The 20,666-nt window shown below is 44.3% G+C and overlaps 1 protein-coding gene across 6 annotated transcripts in view; it reads right to left on the bottom strand.

Annotated features, from left to right (window-relative positions):
- Positions 1-1,874: 1,874 nt before the first annotated feature.
- Positions 1,875-20,666, bottom strand: part of NOXA1 (NADPH oxidase activator 1) — a 30,584-nt gene continuing 11,792 nt past the window's right edge. For all 6 annotated transcript variants that reach the window (XM_056537741.1, XM_056537739.1, XM_056537744.1 and 3 more), the window contains 12 exons: positions 18,569-18,676; positions 18,066-18,125; positions 14,336-14,373; positions 14,104-14,242; positions 11,281-11,340; positions 10,827-10,896; positions 8,396-8,460; positions 8,048-8,311; positions 6,995-7,191; positions 5,851-5,956; positions 5,460-5,583; positions 1,875-2,649 (listed from right to left, as the gene is read on the bottom strand). In XM_056537741.1, the coding sequence (XP_056393716.1) occupies positions 2,555-2,649; positions 5,460-5,583; positions 5,851-5,956; positions 6,995-7,191; positions 8,048-8,311; positions 8,396-8,460; positions 10,827-10,896; positions 11,281-11,340; positions 14,104-14,242; positions 14,336-14,373; positions 18,066-18,125; positions 18,569-18,676 (1,326 nt within the window). In that variant the 3' untranslated portion in view covers positions 1,875-2,554. The remainder of the gene's footprint in view (positions 2,650-5,459; positions 5,584-5,850; positions 5,957-6,994; positions 7,192-8,047; positions 8,312-8,395; positions 8,461-10,826; positions 10,897-11,280; positions 11,341-14,103; positions 14,243-14,335; positions 14,374-18,065; positions 18,126-18,568; positions 18,677-20,666) is intronic.

The raw sequence follows: 20,666 nt of genomic DNA on the forward strand, positions 1-20,666 counted from the left end.
TAGCAAGAGGGGGGAGGAGAGAAAGAGGGGGGAGAGAGGGGGAGAGAGAGAGGGAGGGGGAGAGAGAGGCGAGAGAGAGAGAGAGAGAGAGAGAGAGAGAGAGAGAGAGAGAGAGAGGGGAGAGCAAGAGGGGGAGGAGAGAAAGAGGGGGGAGGGAGAGAGAGAGGGGGGAGGGAGAGAGAGAGGGGGGGAAAGAGAGAGAGAGAGGAGGGGAGAGAGAGAGGGGGGGGAGAGAGAGAGGAGGGTGAGGGAGAGAGGGGGTGAGGGAGAGAGAGAAAGGGGGGAGGAGAGAAAGAGGGGGGAGAGAGAGGGGGAGAAAGCGAGAAAGAGGAGAGAGAGAGAGCGAGAGAGAGGAAGAGAGAGAGAGGAAGAGAGAGGGAGAGAGAGAGAGAGAGAGAGGGGAGGGAATGGGGGGAGAGAGAGAGGGGGAGAGAGAGAGGAGGGGAGAGAGAGAGGGGGGGAGGGCAAGAGGGGGAGGAGAGAAAGAGGGGGGGAGAGAGAGAGAGAGAGAGAGAGAGGGGGGGAGAGAGGGGAGGGAATGGGGGGAGAGAGAGGGGGAGAGAGAGAGAGGAGAGAGAGAGAGGGGTGAGGGAGAGAGGGGGGAGAGAGAGGGGGGAGAGCAAGAGGGGGGGAGGAGAGATAGAGGGGGGAGAGAGAGAGGGGGGAGAGCATGGGAGGGGGAGAGAGGGAGAGAGAGGGGAGGAGAGAGAGGAGAGAGAGAGAGGGGGAAGAGAGAGAGAGAGAGGGGGGGGGGAAGAGAGAGAGAGATTTAAAGGGGTTCTCCACCATAAGGTGATTTTAGTATGTATCTGGCAGGCAGTAATGGACATACTTAGGAAGGATCTGCGCTTGTCATGGGGATAAATGGCTATGTGAACTGGTATTTCCTGTTTGACTTTTCTTTTTTTTACTTCAAATCCGAGACAACAAAATCTGAGACAACAGTCATTTTGTATGCTGGTAAAAATAAATATTGGGGTGAAAATCACAGAAGAATTGTGAGAAAATCATCACACACAGGTACAGACACTATATTATGAACTACGCTAACTTTAAAGCCCCTGTAGCATAGTCAAATAAAAAACATTCCTGGAATACCCCTTTAAAAATATATATTTAATTAAAATGTATTTATTTATTTTTTGATTGCAGTACCACTCCTGGCCACATTTATCAACAGGTCTGTTTTCCATTTACCTACATACAACAGCGCCACCAAATGTAAATAACAGTAAAAAAATAAATAAATAGCTATTTCATGCAACTTTAAAACATCATATTAGAGTCATTTAAGGCAATGGATTATTCACTCTACAAGTGGGCACCATGTGAGATAATATAGCATGTGGTTTGCTATTCCATATTGGTATATGCATATAAGACAGGAATAGAAAATTCATACACAGTCAATGTAAAAACATAGAGAGAAAAAAAGAGAAAAAAAGGAACACAATAGCGCCCCTGGTGAAGAGCTCAGAGCACAACATCTGATATCACATATATCATAAAATGGGATCCTGCAGCTTGATTCCCCCGATCCCAGGCAGCGTCTGGTCCGGTATTAGTGTAGGCAGCAGAAGAAACAAAAAACGGAACTTATTCCAAGCGCCAGATCCCTCGAGATAGTCTAACAAAGTAGACCAATTTCATAGAAGATAACATTTATTCCAAGCATAGATCAACGTGTTTCAGACCCGAAACGGGCCCTTCATCAGGACAGAATGCTGATCAGCATTCTGTCCTGATGAAGGGCCCGTTTCAGGTCTGAAACGCGTTGATCTATGCTTGGAATAAATGTTATCTTCTATGGAAATTGGTCTACTTTGTTAGACTGACTATCTCGAGGGATCTGGCGCTTGGAATAAGTTCCGTTTTTGTTTCTTCTGCTGCCTAATGTAAATACATAAATATTAGTTAATAAAAATTAATCTCAAATTACAGAATATACTTTGTTTGGTAGCCAAAGAAAAGTAAAACAAAAAGAAAAGTAGATGAAAAGGTTTACAGAAAACCAAAATGACTAAAAGTGGCCATCACTAAAATATGCGAGATTTCTAGATTAGTTTAACAGTGGAGATATAGAATGGTGGTAAATATTGCCACCTAGTGGTTAATCAAGAAAATGCAGATGCTGTACATTCACAGTATAAGTAATATCTCATACACAATATTTTATAGAAGACAAATATTTTAATGTATTTTACATATTAAAACAAAAAGACAATATCAGAAATTCACTAAATAATCCTGCATGAGTTACATTTATTTTACATTCATCTTCACTGTCATAAATAACATAAAGTACGGTATATACAATGTATAAGGAATAATTTGTAATATTAAGAGGAAATGCAGAATCCAGAGAATTACGTATTGCACAGTTTCCAACCAAGGTGCTTTCGGCTGTTGCAAAACTACAACTCCCAGCATGCCCGGACAGCCGTTGGCTGTCCGGGCATGCTGGAAATTGTAGTTTTGCAACAGCTGGAGGCACCCCGGTTGAGAAACACTACTTTAGAGTGATGACTTTGTGTCCCCCCGCGCTCCTCTGCTCTTACGATTCGTCTTGCTCATTGACTTTGGTGGCAAAACACTTTGGGAATATTCCGATACTTCCATTGCAGTGACCCTCCAACCACTCTTCATTTACTGTCCGGGACATAAACATAATGAGATGTGCAATTCATGTAAAACAAAGAAAAACTTAAAGGAGTACTCCGGTGGAAAACATTTTTTTTTTTTTTTTTTTTTTTAATCAACTGGTGCCAGAAAGTTAAACAGATTTGTAAATTATTTCTATTAAGAAAATCTTTACCCTTTCAGTATTTTTAGCAGCTGTATACTGCAGAGGAAATTCTATTCTTTTTGAATTTCTTTATTGTCTTGTCCACAGTGCTCTCTGCTGACACCTCTGTCCGTGTCAGGAAACTGTCCAGAGCAGCATAGGTTTGCTATGGGGATTTTCTCCTGCTCTGGACAGTTCCTGATACGGGCATCAGGTGTCAGCCAGAGAGCACTGTGGACAAGACAAAAAAGAAATTCAAAAATAAAAGAATTTCCTCTGTAGCATACAGCTGCTTAAAAGTACTGGAAGGGTAAAGATTTTTTAATAGAAGTAATTAACAAATCTGTTTAACTTTCTTGCACAAGTTGATTTAAAAAAAAAAATGTTTTCCACCGGAGTACCCCTTTAACAATGAATAGACCCAGCTGACATGTCAGGGATATTGTTCATATTCCAACCCCATATTTGTAGGATATTCGTCATACTTCACCCCCTTGCATCTAGGCATAATGGTAATACTCAATGGGGGAGATTTATCAAAACCTGTGTAGAGAATGAGCCGTGCAGTTGCCCCAAAACAACCAAACTGATTGCTTCTTTCATTTTCAAAGAGGCCTTTGAAAAATGAAAGAAGACATCTGATCGGTCGCTATGGGCAACTGCACGGCTCTTCCTCTACATGGGTTTTGATAAATCTCCCCTAATATCTTTGTGACTGGGGTATTGGTAATAGTCCACCCACTTGAGTCTTGCATATTGATCATTCTTCACCCCCTTGTATCTGGGATCTTAGTCATACTCTAGACCCTTGGGTCTGGCATACAGGTCATGCTCCACCCTCTCATGTCTGAGAGTTTATTCATACTTCACCCCCTTGTGTCTGGGATCTTAGTCATACTTCACCTCCTTGTATCTGGGATCTTAGTCATACTTCACTCCCTTATATCTGGGATCTTAGTCATACTTCACCCCCTTGTGTCTGGGATCTTAGTCATACTTCACCCCCTTGTGTCTGGGATCTTAGTCATACTTCACCCCCTTGTATCTGGGATCTTAGTCATACTTCATCCCCTTTTATCTTGGATATTAGTCATACTTCCCCCTTATGTGAGGGATCTTAGTCATTAGAGTTGAGCAAACAGTAAATTGGCTCGTAGCGAACCTCGCAGCTTGGCTGTTGTTTAGTCAGCTTAAATTAGTTCAGCTTTCCAAGGGCTCCAGTTGCCTGGAAAAGGTGGATACAGATCGAGGAGACCTAAGACTGTCATCCCGGACTTTTCCAGACAACCAGAGCCCTTGGAAAGCTGAACTAATTTACGCAGACTAAAGTAGCAGTATATTAGTCAAATTCCCCCCCTTCACCCACGACTGGGATATTGATCGTACCGTGGCTCTGATATACAGATTAAGCTCCACCCACTTGTGTTTGAGATATTGGTCAATTTTTATCCCCTTTATATGAGATATAAGTCATACTTCACCCTCTTGTTTCTGGGATCTTAATCAGACTCCACCCCCTTGCATCTAGGATATTGGTGATAATCGACTGTGACTAATGTGTGCCTGGGACATTGGTCATAGTCCATTCTTGGATTTTGGCTATATTTTCCATCCATGTGTCAGGGATATTAGTTTTACTTCCCCCCTCGTGTCTGGGATATTGGTCATATGCTCTTGGGCATGGTATGCTGTTCACCTCCACCCCCTTGTGTATGAGGTATTGGCCAAACTTCACTCCCTTGTGTCTGGTATCTTGGCCATACTCCTTTCCCCTTGTATCCAGGATATTGGTCATACTCTTGTGTCTGGGACATTGGTCATAGTCCACCCCCCTGAGTCTTGGATATTGGCAATGTTTTACACCACTGTCTGAGGGATAATAGTCATACTTCACATCCTTGAACCTGGGATATTGGCCATAGTCTATACCCTTGGGTCTGGTATACAGGTCATGCTCCACCCCCTCGTGTCAGGGATATTGGTTAGTTTTCACCCCCTTGAGTCTGGAATATTAGTAAACTTCACCCTCTTGTATCTGGGATATTGGTCATACTTCAGCCTCTTGTGTCTGGGATATTAGTCATACTTCACCCTCTTGTGTCTGGGATATTGGTCATACTTCACCCTGTTGTGTCTGGGATATTAGTCATACTTCACCCTGTTGTGTCTGGGATATTAGTCATACTTCACCCTGTTGTGTCTGGGATATTAGTCATACTTCACCCTCTTGTGTCTGGGATATTGGTCATACTTCCCCCACTTGTGTCTGGGATATTGGTCATTCTTCACCCTCTTGTGTCTGGGATATTAGTCATACTTCACCCTCTTGTGTCTGGGATATTAGTCATACTTCACCCTCTTGTGTCTGTGATATTGGTCATACTTCACCCTCTTGTGTCTGGGATATTGGTCATATTTCACCCTCTTGTGTCTGGGATATTAGTCATATTTCACCCTCTTGTATCCCAAGCACAGTACTGAATACAATTTACATCCTTTATGTTTGCACCCGTCTTTGTCTCCCGTTTCTCAGCATATTAAATGAACCAATCCTGATAGCATAACCTTACACAAAGAATTTTGCACAAGATCCTTATTCGCATGATGCCCACAGGGGCTGACCTGTAGTATCACACACAGCGGTGTAAATACTGTACATTGTGGAGATTGTTACCTTCTGAGAAGATGTCAATGATGTCCCCTTGTTTAAATGGCAGATCTTCTGGCCCTTCTGCTGTGTATGTATAGACGGCTTTCATGTGATAGAGGATGGGCCTCCCCACACAGTGAAGGGCGTCCTACGGGAAGCAGCAGTCAGTCAGTACAGATACACTCACAAGATATTGTATTGTCCTGGATTAGAAGAACATGGTTGTTTTTTTTATTTTTTAAATAGCGCCACAATTGTCTATTGATTGTGTCTGGTATTGCAGGTCAGCTCCACTACAGCTGAACTGTATGACAAACAACCTTTGTACCGGTACTGCGCTGCTCCTAGAAACCATACGCCATGTTTTTCAAACCCACAACCCCTTTAATTTTTTTTTATATGCAGGATTCTTTACCTTACAGCACAGCATCAGTCTTTTGTTTTTTGCTTGTTTCCACATCCCCTGTAGGTCTCCGTCATCCTTCACCGAAGTCAACTCTTTACCTTCCATATCCCTGTAACTGATTAATTTTCGGTTACAAGACAACAATAAGCATTGCTTTAGGCCAGTGCTTCCCAACCAGGGTGCCTCCAGCTGTTGTAAAACTACAACTCCCAACATGCCCAGACAGCCAACGGATGTCCGGGCATGCTGTGAGTTGCAGTTTTGAAACAGCTGGATTCACCTGGGTTGGAAAACACTGCCTTAGGCACTATAGAAGAATGTAATGTATGTACACAGTGACCTCACCAGCAGAATAGTGAGTACAGCTCTGGAGTATAATACAGGATATAACTCAGGATCAGTACAGGATAAGTAATGTAATGTATGTACACAGTGACCTCACCAGCAGAATAGTGAGTACAGCTCTGGAGTATAATACAGGATATTACTCAGGATCAGTACAGGATAAGTAATGTAATGTATGTACACAGTGACCTCACCAGCAGAATAGTGAGTACAGGTCTGGAGTATAAAACATGATATAACTCAGGATCAGTACAGGATAAGTAATGTAATGTATGTACACAGTGACCTCACCAGCAGAATAGTAAGTACAGCTCTGGAGTATAATACAGGATATAACTCAGGATCAGTACCGGATAAGTAATGTAATGTATGTACACAGTGACCTCACCAGCAGAATAGTGAGTACAGCTCTGGAGTATAATACAGGATATAACTCAGGATCAGTACAGGATCAGTAATGTAATGTATGTACACAGTGACCTCACCAGCAGAATAGTGAGTACAGCTCTGGAATATAATACAGGATATAACTCAGGATCAGTACAGGATAGGTAATGTAATGTATGTACAGTGACCTCACCAGCAGAATAGTGAGTACTGCTCTGGAGTATAATACAGAATATAACTCAGGATCAGTACCGGATAAGTAATGTAATGTATGTACACAGTGACCTCACCAGCAGAATAGTGAGTACTGCTCTGGAGTATAATACAGAATATAACTCAGGATCAGTACCGGATAAGTAATGTAATGTATGTACAGGATCAGTACAGGATAAGTAAGAAGGCTATAGATTGGATTTTGTACCTAAGTTGAACGTCCATCTGTTCCCCTTGCTGTTTCAGTTTGTTCCTTAGGAGGCGCTGTAACTCCTGGTAGGTGACGTTCTTGCTGAATGATAAATCTACAGTGAACTCCATGTGCACCTTTATTGTGATAACCTCTTCTTCTGATGGTGGAGACTCCAGTTCATGTACAGTCCCTTTGTCAGTCCCTGCCGCTCCCTGTGTCAGAGAATAAAAATGCATTGTGGTTAAAGAAGAACCCTAGCCTTAAACCTTCTAACTATTTGAAAGCTGACAGTGACTCTTTAACACAAATTAATTGGCCTCAGGTATTAAATCTAATTTAATCTGAATTTTTTTTGAAACAGCCCTCCCTCTTTGGGCTGCAATACCAATCACAGCCTATAAAGTCAAGTGTGGCGCCGTTTGCATATCTGTAAATGCAGTAAAAAAAAAAAATGTCCAGGATAAGAATAGCTGATTTATTCCAAAAACAGTGCTACACTTGTCATCAGGTTGTAGGTAATATTGCAACTTAGTTGCATTTAAGTGAATGAAGCCAAGTTGTAATACCGCACACAACCTGAGGACAGGTCTGGCGCTGTTTTTGGAAAAACTCAGCTTAGTTATTCTATTCCTGGATAAAACTTATAACATAGGTCTCCAAACTGTGGATCTCCAGCTGTTGCAAAACTACAACTCCCAGCATGCCTGGACAGCCAACGGCTGTCCAGGCATGCTGGGAGTTGTAGTTTTGCAACAGCTGGAGATCCACAGTTTGGAGACCGCTGTTATACAGGAAGCAGCTCACTGAACACGTCAGTTAAGCTGTTTTTCAATCTCTCCATTTCAGGGGGCAGGACCAGTGCTGGGCTCTTTTCCAGCAGTGCACACACAGGTGCTTCCTCCCTTCCTTCTCTGGCCAATCACAGCACAACACCTGCTCCTCCCTGCTTTGCCCCTACATACAGTAGTGATATTCTCAGTTGATCATACTGTCCTATAAGGAAATTTAGAAGTAACACCCCCCCCCCCCCTTCCCCCATCATAGTCAGACCTTGAGTGGATTCTTCACCTTTTCAATGTCCCGGCTCCCTGGTGCACAACTCTGTAGGTTCATCACCATTTCTACCCTCTGCAGAGGTCTAGGTTCCGCCTCTTTCCAGACCACCGTAGGTGCGGTCATCTCCATTGGTCCCCGATGGATGGGCTCATGCTCTGACTGTTCTTGTTCAGGAGGAGCACTCGCCGCCGTCTCCTCCTCATCTCCATCATGGACGGATGTGGTCACCGCTGGGTCGTCTTTCGGAGGGGCAGCCGGATCTTCTACCTTGGACTTCTAAATTAGGAGAGAGATGTTTGATCAAGATATGACGTTCTGGATTCTAGATGTGGTCATTTCTGCTCCAGAACATAGACATACCTCACTGGGCACGGGTAGGTCAGCCATGGGCCGTGGTGGGACATGCTGGGACGATAGTGGATTACCTGGAATAGACAATAATTGTCTGCATCATATAATATAAGGAACCATTGCAAATATCTTAAAGGGGTATTCCGGTGGAAAACTTTTTATTTTTTATTTTTTATAAACTAGTGCCAGAAAGTTAAACTGATTTGTAAATGACTTCTATTAAAAAATCTTAATTATTATTTCCAGTACTTATTAGCTGCTGAATACTACAGAGGAAATTCTTTTCTTTTTGGAACACAGTGCTCTCTGCTGACATCACAAGCACAGTGCTCTCTGCTGACATCTCTGTCCATTTTAGGAACTGTCCAGAGTAGGAGAAAATCCCCATAGCAAACATATGCTGCTCTGGACAGTTTCTAAAATGGACAGAGGTGTCAGCAGAGAGCACTGTGTTCCAAAAAGAAAATAATTTCCTCTGTAGTATTCAGCAGCTAATAAGTACTGGAAGGATTAAGATTTTTTAATAGAAGTAATTTACAAATCTGTTTAACTTTCTGGCACCAGTTGATTTATAAAAAAAAAAGGTTTTCCACCGGAGTACCCCTCATTTCCGACCTTCTACCACCATTAACCTCTTAAGGACCAAGAACGTATGAGTACGTCCTTGGTCCCGCTCCCGTGATATAACGCGTGGTCCCACGGTGACCCCGCATCATATCACGGCGGGCCCGGCGTCATAGTGAAGCCGGGACCCGCCGCTAATAGCGCGCGGCACTGATCGCGGTGCCGCGCGCTATTAAGCCTTTAGCCGCGCACTCAAAGCTGAGCCACGCGGCTAAAAGTGAAAGTAAAAAGTGCCAGTTAGCTCAGTGGGCTGTTCGGGATAGCCGCGGCAAAATCGCGGCATCCCGAACAGTTTACAGGACAGCAGGAGGGTCCCTATCTGCCTCCTCGCTGTCCGATTGCCGAATGACTGCTCAGTGCCTGAGATCCAGACAGGAGCAGTCAAGCGGCAGAATCATCGATCACTGGTTTCCTATGAGAAACCAGTGATCAATGTAAAAGATCAGTGTGTGTAGTGTTATAGGTCCTATGGGATAACAATGATCAGTGTGTGCAGTGTTATAGGTCCCTATGGGATAACAATGGTCAGTATAAAAGATCAATGTGTGCAATGTTATAGGTCCCTATGGGATAACAATGGTCAGTATAAAAGATCAGTGTGTGCAGTGTTATAGGTCCCTATGGGATAACAACGGTCAGTATAAAAGATCAGTGTGTGCAGTGTTATAGGTCCCTATGGGATAACAACGGTCAGTATAAAAGATCAGTGTGTGTAGTGTTCTAGGTCCCTATGGGATAACAATGATCAGTGTGTGCAGTGTTATAGGTCCCTATGGGAGCTATAACACTGCAAAAAAAAGTGAAAAAAAAGTGAATAAAGATCACTTAATCCATTAAAAAAAAAAAACACAGTGTAAATAAAAATAAACATATATGGTATCGCCACGTGCGGAAATGTCCGAATTATAAAAATATATCATTAATTAAACCGCACGTTCAATGGCATACACGCAAAAAAATTCCAAATTCCAAAATAAGTGCATTTTTGGTCACTTTTTATATCATGAAAAAATCAATAAGTCCTATCAATGCAAAAACTTCAGATCACGGCGCAAAAAATGAGTCCTCATACCACCCCATACGCGGAAAAATAAAAAAGTTATAAGGGTCAGAAGATGACAATTTTAAATGTATTAATTTTCCTGCATGTAGTTATGATTTTTTCCAGAAGTGCGACAAAATCAAACCTATATATGTAGGGGATCATTTTAATCCTATGAACCTACAGAATAAAGATAAGGTGTCATTTTTCCCGAAAAATGTACTACGTAGAAACGGAAGCCCCCAAAATTTACAAAACGGCATTCTTTTTTTCAATTTTGTCTAACAATGATTTTTTTTTTCGTTTCACCGTAGATTTTTGGGCAAAATGACTGATGTCATTACAAAGTAGAATTGGTGGCACAAAAAATAAACCATCATATGGATTTTTAAGTGACAAAATTGAAAGAGTTATGATTTTTTAAAGGCAAGGAGCAAAGAACGAAAGTGCAAAAACGGAAAAAACCCCGGTCCTTAAGGGGTTAAAGAAAAAAACATTTATAACTGATAACCAGGAATATTCTCCAATATTTTTTATTTCTAACAAAATCTTAATCCTTCCAGTACTTGTTAGGACAGCGTTCCAAATGCTGGGAGTTGTAGTTTTGCAACAGCTTGAGGCACCCTGGCTGAGAAACACCAATCTACATATGGAGTGGACCATACACTAGGCACAGATGCCCCCATTGTGTACTCTCATAGAGGTTTGTCCAAAATGTAGTTCTCTACACCGAATGCTCATGGACACCCCATAGAAATTCTGTGCACTGCTCACCTGTGGCCTTTGCATTGGGTCTAGTGGGCGGCATCTTCATGGGGGGCAGAGGGATGCCATTATTAATTCGCTGTTAAAAAAAAAACAACAAAAAAAAACATTACATTTAATAGAGAAAAAAAGTTAAATTGTTATTTTCTTTCAACTAATATTTATTGAATTTTCCAAAAAATAAAAACAAAAAAATATATGTCACATATAAAAAATAAAATAAGCAAATAAGCCTCATATGTTACATTCACATTTGTGATAAAAAATCTAAATATTATTCGCAATGAAATCCAAAAAACAGCACCACACTCATCTACAGGCTGTCTCTGGTATTACAGCTCAGCATCATTGAAGTGAAAGTGGCCAAGTTGTAATCCCACACACAGCCTGTGGAAATGGGTGGCACTTTTTTTTTTTTTAATTCTTGATACCCCAGCGGAAGAGGCAATGGATTTGTCGTTACCTTCATATCTACTTTAGGTGCATCCACCGATTCCAGAAAATTAGTCGGGATAAGAATTTTCTATGAAAAAAAAAAGCAAAGACCAGAAAAGTTTGCAAAGTTTCATGCAGAAAGCTTGTCACTGGAATAGTATAGGATCACGGGAATAGTATAGGATCACTGGAATAGTATAGGATCACGGGAATAGTATAGGATCATTGGAATAGTATAGGATCATTGGAATAGTATAGGATCATTGGAATAGTATAGGATCATTGGAATAGTATAGGATCACGGGAATAGTATAGGATCATTGGAATAGTATAGGATCACTGGAATAGTATAGGATCATTGGAATAGTATGGGATCACTAGAATAGTATAGGATCATTGTAATAGTATAGGATCACTGGAATAGTATAGGATCACGGGAATAGTATAGGATCATTGGAATAGTATAGGATCATTGGAATAGTATAGGATCACTGGAATAGTATAGGGTCATTGGAATAGTATAGGATCATTGGAATAGTATAGGATCACTGGAATAGTATGGGATCACTGGAATAGTATAGGATCACTGGAATAGTATAGGATCACTGGAATAGTATGGGATCATTGTAATAGTATAGGATCACTGGAATAGTATAGGATCATTGGAATAGTATGGGATCACTAGAATAGTATAGGATCATTGTAATAGTATAGGATCACTGGAATAGTATAGGATCATTGGAATAGTATAGGATCACTGGAATAGTATAGGATCATTGTAATAGTATAGGATCATTGTAATAGTATAGGATCACTGGAATAGTATGGGATCAATGTAATAGTATAGGATCATTGTAATAGTATAGGATCATTGTAATAGTATAGGATCATTGGAATAGTATAGAATCATGGGAATAGTATAGGATCATTGGAATAGTATAGGATCACTGGAATAGTTTAGGATCACTGGAATAGTATAGGATCACTGGAATAGTATGGGATCATTGTAATAGTATGGGATCACTGGAATAGTATAGGATCATTGTAATAGTATAGGATCACTGGAATAGTATAGGATCATTGGAATAGTATAGGATCACTGGAATAGTATAGGATCATTGTAATAGTATAGGATCATTGTAATAGTATAGGATCACTGGAATAGTATGGGATCAATGTAATAGTATAGGATCATTGTAATAGTATAGGATCATTGTAATAGTATAGGATCATTGGAATAGTATAGGATCATTGGAATAGTATAGAATCATGGGAATAGTATAGGATCATTGGAATAGTATAGGATCACTGGAATAGTTTAGGATCACTGGAATAGTATAGGATCACTGGAATAGTATGGGATCATTGTAATAGTATGGGATCACTGGAATAGTATAGGATCATTGTAATAGTATAGGATCACTGGAATAGTATAGGATCATTGGAATAGTATAGGATCACTGGAATAGTATAGGATCATTGTAATAGTATAGGATCATTGTAATAGTATAGGGTCACTGGAATAGTATAGGATCATGGGAATAGTATAGGATCATTGGAATAGTATAGGATCACTGGAATAGTATAGGATCATTGGAATAGTATAGGATCATGGGAATAGTATAGGATCATTGGAATAGTATAGGATCATTGGAATAGTATAGGATCACGGGAATAGTATAGGATCATTGGAATAGTATAGGATCACTGGAATAGTATAGGATCATTGGAATTGTATAGGATCACTGGAATAGTATAGGATCACTGGAATAGTATAGGATCATTGGAATAGTATAGGATCACTGGAATAGTATAGGATCATTGGAATAGTATAGGATCACTGGAATAGTATAGGATCATTGGAATAGTATAGGGTCATTGGAATAGTATAGGATCATTGGAATAGTATAGGATCACTGGAATAGTTTAGGATCACTGGAATAGTATAGGATCACTGGAATAGTATGGGATCATTGTAATAGTATGGGATCACTGGAATAGTATAGGATCATTGTAATAGTATAGGATCACTGGAATAGTATAGGATTATTGGAATAGTATAGGATCACTGGAATAGTATAGGATCATTGTAATAGTATAGGATCATTGTAATAGTATAGGGTCACTGGAATAGTATAGGATCATGGGAATAGTATAGGATCATTGGAATAGTATAGGATCACTGGAATAGTATAGGATCATTGGAATAGTATAGGATCATGGGAATAGTATAGGATCATTGGAATAGTATAGGATCACTGGAATAGTATAGGATCATTGGAATAGTATAGGATCACGGGAATAGTATAGGATCATTGGAATAGTATAGGATCATTGGAATAGTATAGGATCACGGGAATAGTATAGGATCATTGGAATAGTATAGGATCACTGGAATAGTATAGGATCATTGGAATAGTATAGGATCACTGGAATAGTATAGGATCACTGGAATAGTATAGGATCATTGGAATAGTATAGGATCACTGGAATAGTATAGGATCATTGGAATAGTATAGGATCACTGGAATAGTATAGGATCATTGGAATAGTATAGGGTCATTGGAATAATATAGGATCATTGGAATAGTATAGGGTCATTGGAATAGTATAGGATCATTGCAATAGTATAGGATCATTGGAATAGTATAGGATCACTGGAATATTATGGGGTCATTGGAATAGTATAGGATCATTGGAATAGTATGGGATCACTGGAATAGTATAGGATCACTGGAATAGTATAGGATCACTGGAATAGTATAGGATCACTGGAATAGTATAGGATCACTGGAATAGTATAGGATCATTGGAATAGTATAGGACGAGGTTCACACTATAAGGTACCTACCTGCCCGTCATGAATGGCCGTGGCCCAGTCTCCATGTTTATTCAGGACGAACAAGATGCTGTTGGCCTTTACCGCCACCTCCCCAGAGTTTTCGGGATAATAATGGACCATGACGCGGTGGTATCCAGAATCTTGGCCTCTGTGAGGGTCACATGACAGTAATGAGCACAGATCAATATGGATAACAAAATCCTAAGTATTTATATTGAGGGAGAAAAGATAAAGGACTTACTGCATGAAATCCGGGCACGGCTGGTAAAATCCTGGTTTCTGCAGAAGAGAAGAGATGACTAAAACGATTGATTCGCAACAAGACACTGAGCGGGTCGTGTGTCATCAGATTTATTATGTCAAAATGCGCATTTAATAAAGTCTGGCTAATGTTAGTGTGCGACTTTAGGTTGGCGATTGGTGAATATTTGGCAAGGCTAACGTTAGGTTGGCAATTGGCATAGACCTTGCAGGAAGACCTGGCGCGCACCTGACCAGAAAAACATAACAAATCTGGTTGTTAAAGGAGTACTCTGCCCCTAGACATCTTATCCCCTGTCCCGCCGCTGGGGACCCCTGTGATCTCCCTGCTGTACTCGTTTGTTTAGAGCATCGGGTGCAGCGCTGGAGGCTCGTGATATCACGGCCACGCCCCTTCAATGCAAGTCTATGGGAGTGGGCGTCACCCCCCCCCCCCCCCCATAGACTTGCATTGAATGGGCATGGCCGTGACGTCACGAGCCTCCGGACCCCACATCGCCAGGCATCTGGCATGGAGCGAAATTTGCTCCATGCACCGGATTTGTGGGGTGCTGCAGCAGAGATCGCGGGGGTCCCCAGTGGTGGGAATCCAGCTATCAGACATCTTATCGATAAGATATCTAGGGGCAGAGTACCCCTTTAAGAATTCACATATTAAAAACTGCAGATAGAGACAGATTGTGGGGGTGCCAGAAGTTGGATCAACACCCCACCCCTCCCTGTGCATGGAGCGGCGTGTCTGCTACAGCGCTCATGTATCTCCGGCGTGTCTGCTACAGGGCTCATGTATCTCCGGCGTGTCTGCTACAGCGCTCATGTATCTCCGGCGTGTCTGCTACAGCGCTCATGTATCTCCGGCGTGTCTGCTACAGCGCTCATGTATCTCCGGCGTGTCTGCTACAGCGCTCATGTATCTCCGGCGTGTCTGCTACAGCACTCATGTATCTCCGGTGTGTCTGCTACAGCGCTCATGTATCTCCGGCGTGTCTGCTACAGCGCTCATGTATCTCCGACGTGTCTGCTACAGCGCTCATGTATCTCCGACGTGTCTGCTACATCGCTCATGTATCTCCGGCGTGTCTGCTACAGTGCTCATGTATCTCCGGCGTGTCTGCTACAGCACTCATGTATCTCCGGCGTGTCTGCTACAGCGCTCATGTATCTCCGGTGTGTCTGCTACAGCGCTCATGTATCTCTGGCGTGTCTGCTACAGCGCTCATGTATCTCCGACGTGTCTGCTACAGCGCTCATGTATCTCCGGCGTGTCTGCTACAGTGCTCATGTATCTCCGACGTGTCTGCTACAGCGCTCACGTATCTCCGGCTTGTCGGCTACAGCGCTCATGTATCTCCGGCGTGTCTGCTACAGCGCTCACGTATCTCCGACGTGTCTGCTACAGCGCTCATGTATCTCCGGCGTGTCTGCTACAGCGCTCATGTATCTCCGGCGTGTCTGCTACAGCGCTCATGTATCTCCGGCGTGTCTGCTACAGCGCTCATGTATCTCCGGCGTGTCTGCTACAGCGCTCATGTATCTCCGGCGTGTCTGCTACAGCGCTCATGTATCTCCGGCGTGTCTGCTACAGCGCTCATGTATCTCCGGCGTGTCTGCTACAGCGCTCATGTATCACAGGCGTGTCTGCTACAGCGCTCATGTATCTCCGGCGTGTCTGCTACAGCGCTCATGTATCTCCGGCGTGTCTGCTACAGTGCTCATGTATCTCCGGCGTGTCTGCTACAGCGCTCATGTATCTCCGGCGTGTCTGCTACAGTGCTCATGTATCTCCGACGTGTCTGCTACAGCGCTCATGTATCTACGGCGTGTCTGCTACAGTGCTCATGTATCTCCGACGTGTCTGCTACAGCGCTCATGTATCTCCGGCATGTCGGCTACAGCGCTCATGTATCTCTGGCGTGTCTGCTACAGCGCTCATGTATCTCTGGCGTGTCTGCTACAGCGCTCATGTATCTCCGGCGTGTCTGCTACAGCGCTCATGTATCTCCGGCGTGTCTGCTACAGCGCTCATGTATCTCCGGTGTGTCTGCTACAGCGCTCATGTATCTCCGGCGTGTCTGCTACAGCGCTCATGTATCTCCGGCGTGTCTGCTACTGCGCTCATGTATCTCCGGCGTGTCTGCTACAGCGCTCATGTATCTCCGGCGTGTCTGCTACAGCACTCATGTATCTCCGGAGTGTCTGCTACAGCGCACATGTATCTCAGGCGTGTCTGCTACTGCTCTCATGTATCTCCGGCGTGTCTGCTACAGCGCTCATGTATCTCCGGCGTGTCTGCTACAGCGCTCATGTATCTCCGGAGTGTCTGCTACAGCGCTCATGTATCTCCGGCATGTCTGCTACAGTGCTCATGTATCTCTGGCGTGTCTGCTACAGTGTGTATCTCTGGCGTGTCTGCTACAGTGCTCATGTATCTCCGGCATGTCTGCTACAGCGCTCATGTATCTCCGGCGTGTCTGCTACAGCGCTCATGTATCTCCGGCGTGTCTGCTACAGCGCTCATGTATCTCCGGCATGTCTGCTACAGCGCTCATGTATCTCCGGCGTGTCTGCTACAGCGCTCATGTATCTCCGGCGTGTCTGCTAGAGCGCTCATGTATCTCCGGCGTGTCTGCTACAGCGCTCATGTATCTCCGGCATGTCTGCTATAGTGCTCATGTATCTCTGGCGTGTCTGCTACAGTGCTCATGTATCTCCGGCGCTCTGATGAGAGAATGTGTGAAGCACGTGTCGACACATTGCTCCATGCACATAGAGAGACAGGGCCCAGTTTTGGAGAACACCAGAGGTCGGACCCCCTTAGGGGCTCATTTATTAACAGCCAGGCTGACTGACAAGTGCGTTTATGTAAACATTAGCCAACCAGCACCGAGCGCACACTAGGCGGGAAAAATTAACCCCTATACTGTGGATAGGAAATACATTTATAGTGGTGGAGCACCCCTTTAACACTTTTGCTTACTTTAAAGTAAACATGGTGCAGCTAGCTGTGTCTGGTCAGGTGTGGAGCGGCCTTTGCGCAATTGTGTGTAACGTTTGCAATGGTTCTCCAGTAAAAAACACGCCCACTGTCACGCTTGGCTTAAAAAACAATGCGTCCATGAAAGTTGCATAGTACAGGTGACATTTGTTATGTTTGATACATGACCCCCTTGAACACTTAAAGGGGTACTCTGAGAAACTAGACCCATAGTCCATCATTTCCCGCTCATCAACCTATTTAATTGTCTGAATATCATTCATCATCCATATAGAGCAGTTTCCCCTCTTTGGTTGTCACTTAGATGCATAAAGTGAGGGAGCAAAATCATTCAGCCATCCACTCTGTCTCCGTCTAAATCCCTCTCTGAAAGCAGCCCCCACCAGGCTGAAAGAGACACAGACCATGTGGTTTGTGCTCTGCACTGATGGGTCATGCTCTCTTTAGTGTCGAGAACTGGGAGGTGTGTGCAGCCTTAGCCAATCACACACTGAACCTCAGAAGGGTAGGGGACTGCCAGAGCAGAGCTGTAATGATTGCTGGGAGATGTAGGTCATGGGAGATGAGCAAAGAATATCAATCAGCCAGAGAAGACCACAGAGGCCACAGGAGCCACGTTGTTGGCTGCTCAGACATGCTGGGAGTTGTAGTTCTGCAGCCGCGAGAGACCCTTAGATTGTGAAACATACCTAAGCCTGTGTCGTTTCAGAATTACCTGAGGGCGGAGGGGCTCAAAGCCGCTATACTGGTCATTGGGAACCACGGAGGAGATGACCTGAATAGTAAAAAAAAAGGAAATTAATTAGGATATATAATAAAAAAAAAAAATGTAAAAGCTGCAACAAGGGGAATGGGCTGTGAATGTGAACAGTGCTCTATGGCAGTTGGGGTTATAAGTGGCCACCACCAAGGTCTGAAACAGTGTTTCCCAAACAGGGTGCCTACAGCTGTTGCAAAACTACAACTCCCAGCATGCCCAGACAGCCTTTGGCTGTCGGGGCATGCTGGGAGTTGTAGTTTTGCAACAGGTGGAGGCACACTAGTTGGGACACACTGGGCTGGAATATGATAAAGTGCATAGATACATTCATGATATCATATGTTACATTTTGATACATTGAGAAGTAGAGACCTTATTGAGTAGAGATCCTTGTTGACCGGGCGGCTGCCATATTTATAGACTTGTGAGTCATTTCAGGTGTGACGCTTTTTACTCACCTTCGGTTTACCCAGGAAATCTTTGGAATTCAGCAGCTCCACTTCCTGCTTACGGGGCCTGAAAATCTCCCCGTCCGGCACCTGGATCGGCTGAAGGAGAGATCGGTTCTGTAGGAACAACACACGATGGAGTAAAGTCATCTCCATAATACTGAATGTGTGACTATCCTGATAGAAGGGTTTAGGGGAGTTTAAAGGGACTCAACCTGAATGCATTTCTATCAGTAGATGGGGGAATCAGGACTCACGGGCTTTCTCTATTAGTGGGCGGGGGAATCAGGACTCACAGGCTTTCTCTATTAGTGGGCGGGGGAAGCAGGACTCATAGGCTTTCTCTATTAGTGGGCGGGGGAAGCAGGACTCACAGGCTTTCTCTATTAGTGGGCAGGGGAATCAGGACTCACAGGCTTTCTCTATTAGTGGGCGGGGGAAGCAGGGCTCACAGGCTTTCTCTATTAGTGGGCGGGGGAAGCAGGACTCACAGGCTTTCTCTATCAGTGGGCAGGGGAAGCAGGGCTCACAGGCTTTCTGTATGGGTGGGTGGGGAAGCAGGACTCACAGGCTTTCTCTAATAGTGGGCGAGGGAAGCAGAGCTCACAGGCTTTCTCTATTAGTAGGTGGAGGAAGCAGGACTCACAGGCTCTCTCTATTAGTGGGTGAGGGAAGCAGGACTCACAGGCTTTCTCTATTAGTGGGCGAGGGAAGCAGGGCTCACAGGCTTTTTCTATCAGTGGTTGAGGAAGCAGGACTCACAGGCATAGTCTATTAGTGGGCGGGGGAAGCAGGACTCACAGGCTTTCTGTATGGGTGGGTGGGGAAGCAGGACTCACAGGCTTTCTGCATGGGTGGGTGGGGAAGCAGGACTCACAGGCTTTCTCTATTAGTGGGCAGGGGAAGGAGGACTCACAGGCTTTCTCTATTAGTGGGTGGGGGAAGCAGGACTCACAGGCTTTCTGTATGGGTGGGTGGGGAAGCAGGACTCACAGGCTTTCTGTATGGGTGGGTGGGGAAGCAGGACTCACAGGCTTTCTGTATGGGTGGGTGGGGAAGCAGGACTCACAGGCTTTCTGTATGGGTGGGTGGGGAAGCAGGACTCACAGGCTTTCTCTATTAGTAGGTGGGGGAAGCAGGACTCACAGGCTTTCTCTATTAGTGGGTGGGGGAAGCAGGACTCACAGACTTTCTCTATTAGTGGGCGAGGGAAGCAGGACTCACAGGCTTTCTCTATTAGTGGGTGGGGGAAGCAGGACTCACAGGCTTTCTCTATTAGTGGGCGGGGGAAGCAGGACTCACAGGCTTTCTCTATTAGTGGGCAGGGGAAGCAGGACTCACAGGCTTTCTCTATTAGTGGGTGGGGGAAACAGGACTCATAGGCTTTCTCTATTAGTGGGCGGGGGAAGCAGGACTCACAGGCTTTCTCTATTAGTGGGCAGGGGAAGCAGGACTCACAGGCTTTCTCTATTAGTGGGCAGGGGAAGCAGGACTCACAGGCTTTCTGTATGGGTGGGTGGGGAAGCAGAACTCACAGGCTTTCTGTATGGGTGGGTGGGGAAGCAGGACTCACAGGCTTTCTGTATAGGTGGGTGGGGAAGCAGGACTCACAGGCTTTCTCTATTAGTAGGTGGAGGAAGCAGGACTCACAGCCTTTCTCTATTAGTGGGTGGGGGAAGCAGGACTCACAGGCTTTCTCTATTAGTGGGCAGGGGAAGCAGGACTCACAGGCTTCCTCTATTAGTGGGCGGGGGAAGCAGGACTCCCAGGCTTTCTGTATGGGTGGGTGGGGAAGCAGGACTCACAGGCTTTCTCTATTAGTGGGCCGGGGAAGCAGGACTCACAGGCTTTCTCTAGTAGTGGGCCGGGGAAGCAGGACTCACAGGCTTTCTCTATCAGTGGGCAGGGAAGCAGGACTCACAGGCTTTCTCTATCAGTGGGCAGGGGAAGTAAGACTCACAGGCTTTCTCTATCAGTGGTTGAGGAAGCAGGACTCAGGCTTTCTCTATTAGTGGGCAGGGGAAGCAGGACTCACAGGCTTTCTCAATTAAAGGGCGGGGGAAGCAGGACTCACAGGCTTTCTCTATTAGTGGATGGGGGAAGCAGG

This window comes from Hyla sarda, chromosome 9 (genome assembly GCF_029499605.1).
Source record: "Hyla sarda isolate aHylSar1 chromosome 9, aHylSar1.hap1, whole genome shotgun sequence".
Taxonomy (NCBI): domain Eukaryota; kingdom Metazoa; phylum Chordata; class Amphibia; order Anura; family Hylidae; genus Hyla; species Hyla sarda.